Source organism: Globicephala melas, chromosome X, assembly GCF_963455315.2.
Source record: "Globicephala melas chromosome X, mGloMel1.2, whole genome shotgun sequence".
In the NCBI taxonomy this organism is placed as follows: domain Eukaryota; kingdom Metazoa; phylum Chordata; class Mammalia; order Artiodactyla; family Delphinidae; genus Globicephala; species Globicephala melas.
The window spans coordinates 63,861,700-63,864,184 of record NC_083335.1 but is presented as its reverse complement, the minus strand read 5'-3'; the positions used below and the strand labels follow the sequence as shown (position 1 = coordinate 63,864,184).

General features: G+C 50.5%; 1 protein-coding gene across 2 annotated transcripts; it reads right to left on the bottom strand.

Annotated features, from left to right (window-relative positions):
* Positions 1-434: 434 nt before the first annotated feature.
* On the bottom strand, positions 435-1,973 carry RTL3 (retrotransposon Gag like 3). 2 transcript variants are annotated; one of them, XM_060291842.1, is made up of 2 exons: positions 1,569-1,973; positions 435-1,490 (listed from the first exon to the last, which is right to left on the bottom strand). In XM_060291842.1, exons 1-2 carry the CDS (start codon positions 1,971-1,973, stop codon positions 435-437), a joined length of 1,461 nt encoding a protein of 486 aa, XP_060147825.1. The 2 variants fall into 2 exon arrangements, with proteins under 2 accessions (XP_060147825.1, XP_030705497.1); XM_030849637.2 differs by having other exon boundaries at positions 435-1,973.
* Between the last annotated feature and the right edge of the window lie 512 nt (positions 1,974-2,485).

The window sequence follows — 2,485 nt, the reverse complement described above, 5'->3', positions numbered from 1 at the left end:
GTGACAATAACGGGATGGAAAGGACACAGTGCGGGTACTCCACTCGATGTTAGGATCATGTGTTTCAAGCCAGTGGATTCCAAGAATCAGAGGGTACCTTGGCGCATGAATAATGTCAAACTGGAGCTCTTCAACGTGGTTTCCAATTTTAACTTCAACAGGTGGTGTTTCCTTGGTTATGGGTCCATTAATCAATGGACGGCCATCTACGGTTTCGAGCATCAGAGGAAAGATGTTATTGCGGATGGGCAGCTTCTCTCGAAGAACCACAGAATGGTCAATGCTGTTTCTGTAGGAGCCTGAATCCACCATAGCTTGCTCGAAAAACTGTCGTCTTCCCAGTCGGATTTCAACAGTAAGCCATAGAGTACGAGACATGGATATTGGAAGTGAGGGGGAGGCATATTTGTAGATTGGCCCGCCCGGGTTCCCCCTTACCGCCGGGCCTCGATGTTTCCCGCCTGCTGGGCACGATGAGGCTTGACAGGGCAATTTCTGGCGAAATGACCAGGATAACCACAGTAGAGGCACAAGTGGCCTTCACGGCGGCGGGCTCGTTCGGCTTCACTGAGGTGTGGGCGATTGCTTGAAGCCTGCACAGGATGGTTTTCAGCTGGTGGACTATCAAACCCAGCTTTCTCCTGAGATGGACTTGCCTCTTGTGGACTTAGATCAGGCTTACCACTTAACTTCTCTTCTAGTGTGATGCATTGGGTAATCAGGTCAGATAGGTTGGTGGCTGGGTTTGTGTGAGACAGTTCATCTCGTATAGAACTGGCAAGCCCTTCCTGAAATTGGATGCAGAGAGTGCTTTCATCCCAGTTTAGCTCTTGAGCAATGATGTGGAAGTGGGTCGCATACTGGTGGACATGGTCCTCCCCTTGGCAGAGCTTACGGATGCGGTGGTTGGCATCTTCCATGTTTTCTGGATTGTCAAAAGTATCCTGGAGCACTTGTATGAAACTTTCAAATTGCTCCAGCAAGGGACTTTGGATATCTACTAAGGGCTGGAACCACTTTCCTGCTTCACCTGAGAAGCAGTTGCCAACAAAGCTTACCAGAGCTGCTTTGGTGGGATACAGGTGCCCTCTGACTCTCATGTAGCTATTCAATTGAACCAGAAACTCAGGAAGCTTCTGGGCATCCCCATTGAAGGCTAAAGGGTATTCTAGAGGGAAAGCTTCAGCCTCTAACCCATTGGAAGACTGTGGAAACTCTGAAGCTGCTGATGTTTCAGCAGCTGTTAGGCTGTCCAGGGACTCCTTGGCTGTTAAGAGTCCTAGGAACTCCTGGACATCTGAAGGATCCTGGAGCTCCTGGGGGGCAAGAAACTCAAGGGACTCCAGGTGAGTTGAAGTGTCCTGGCATTTTGGTGCCTCCTGGAGCTCCTGAGCATTTGGGGGATCCTGGAGCTCTGAATTCTGGGTCCCGGGGCCTGCTGGGGCATCCTGGGTATCTGGAGGCTCCTGAACCTCCTTATATTCTGTGGGCTTCTGGACCTCCTGGGCCATTGGGAGCTTCTGAGGCTCCTTGGCCTCTGAGGGCTTATGGGATTCCCAGGCTCCTGCGAGCTCGTGGACCATTGGAGGTGCCTGGGGATCCTGGGTTGCTGGGGGCTCCAGGGACTCTGGATCTGCTGGGGGCTCCAAGGATTTCTGGGGCTCCTGGGCTGCTGAGGACTCCCAGGATGGGAGGTCCTGAGACTCTCTTGGCTTCTGGGGCTCCTTGACCTCTGGGGACTCTTGGGGTTCCAAGGCTGCTGGGAAATCCAGGGTCTCTGGGGGTCTCTGGGTCTCCTGGGCCTCTGAGTGCTTCTGGAGTGGTTCATCCTCTTTGGCTGCTTGGGGCTTCTGGAGCTCTGGGATCTGGGACTGCAAGGCAGCATTTTCCTCCATCAGCCGCTGCACTTGAGCCTGCAGAATTTCATTCTCCAATTTCAGAGCAATATAGGAGGCTGCTAAGTCCTCCACCATCTTTTGAGGAAATGGACTTGGTTTGGCAGTTTGCTGCCAAGAGAGAGTGGGTGAGCGCTTGTGAGGTCTTTCTAAAAGCTCCTCACAGGCAGATGTCAGGCTCCTTGAGTTTTCCAGAAAGTGGGGATTTGGGCCCCACCAAGGTTGATTAACAGGAGGTCACTGTGAGCCCCCGGAACTCAGCAAAGAGAGGTGTCAGATACACTGTGAAGAGAGTGGGATCTGAGGATCAGAAACTGTGGAAAGCACTCATTCAAAATAAATCATGACAAAACTTGCCCAGCAGTGCTGGATTTCTTTTACTATAGGCTCATATTCATGAACTGGGTCATATATGCTGGCTCTGACCCCATGACATTTTAAGAACAGCATCTGACCAAATCTGTGTATTTATTTTGCATTCTTCTTTTGAAAGTGAGCATTATATTAGAAGCAATTTCTCCATATTTTTTCCTGTTTTATATAGTCTTTAATTTCTAATGTCTGCCTAATATCCCAATGTAACACTTGGA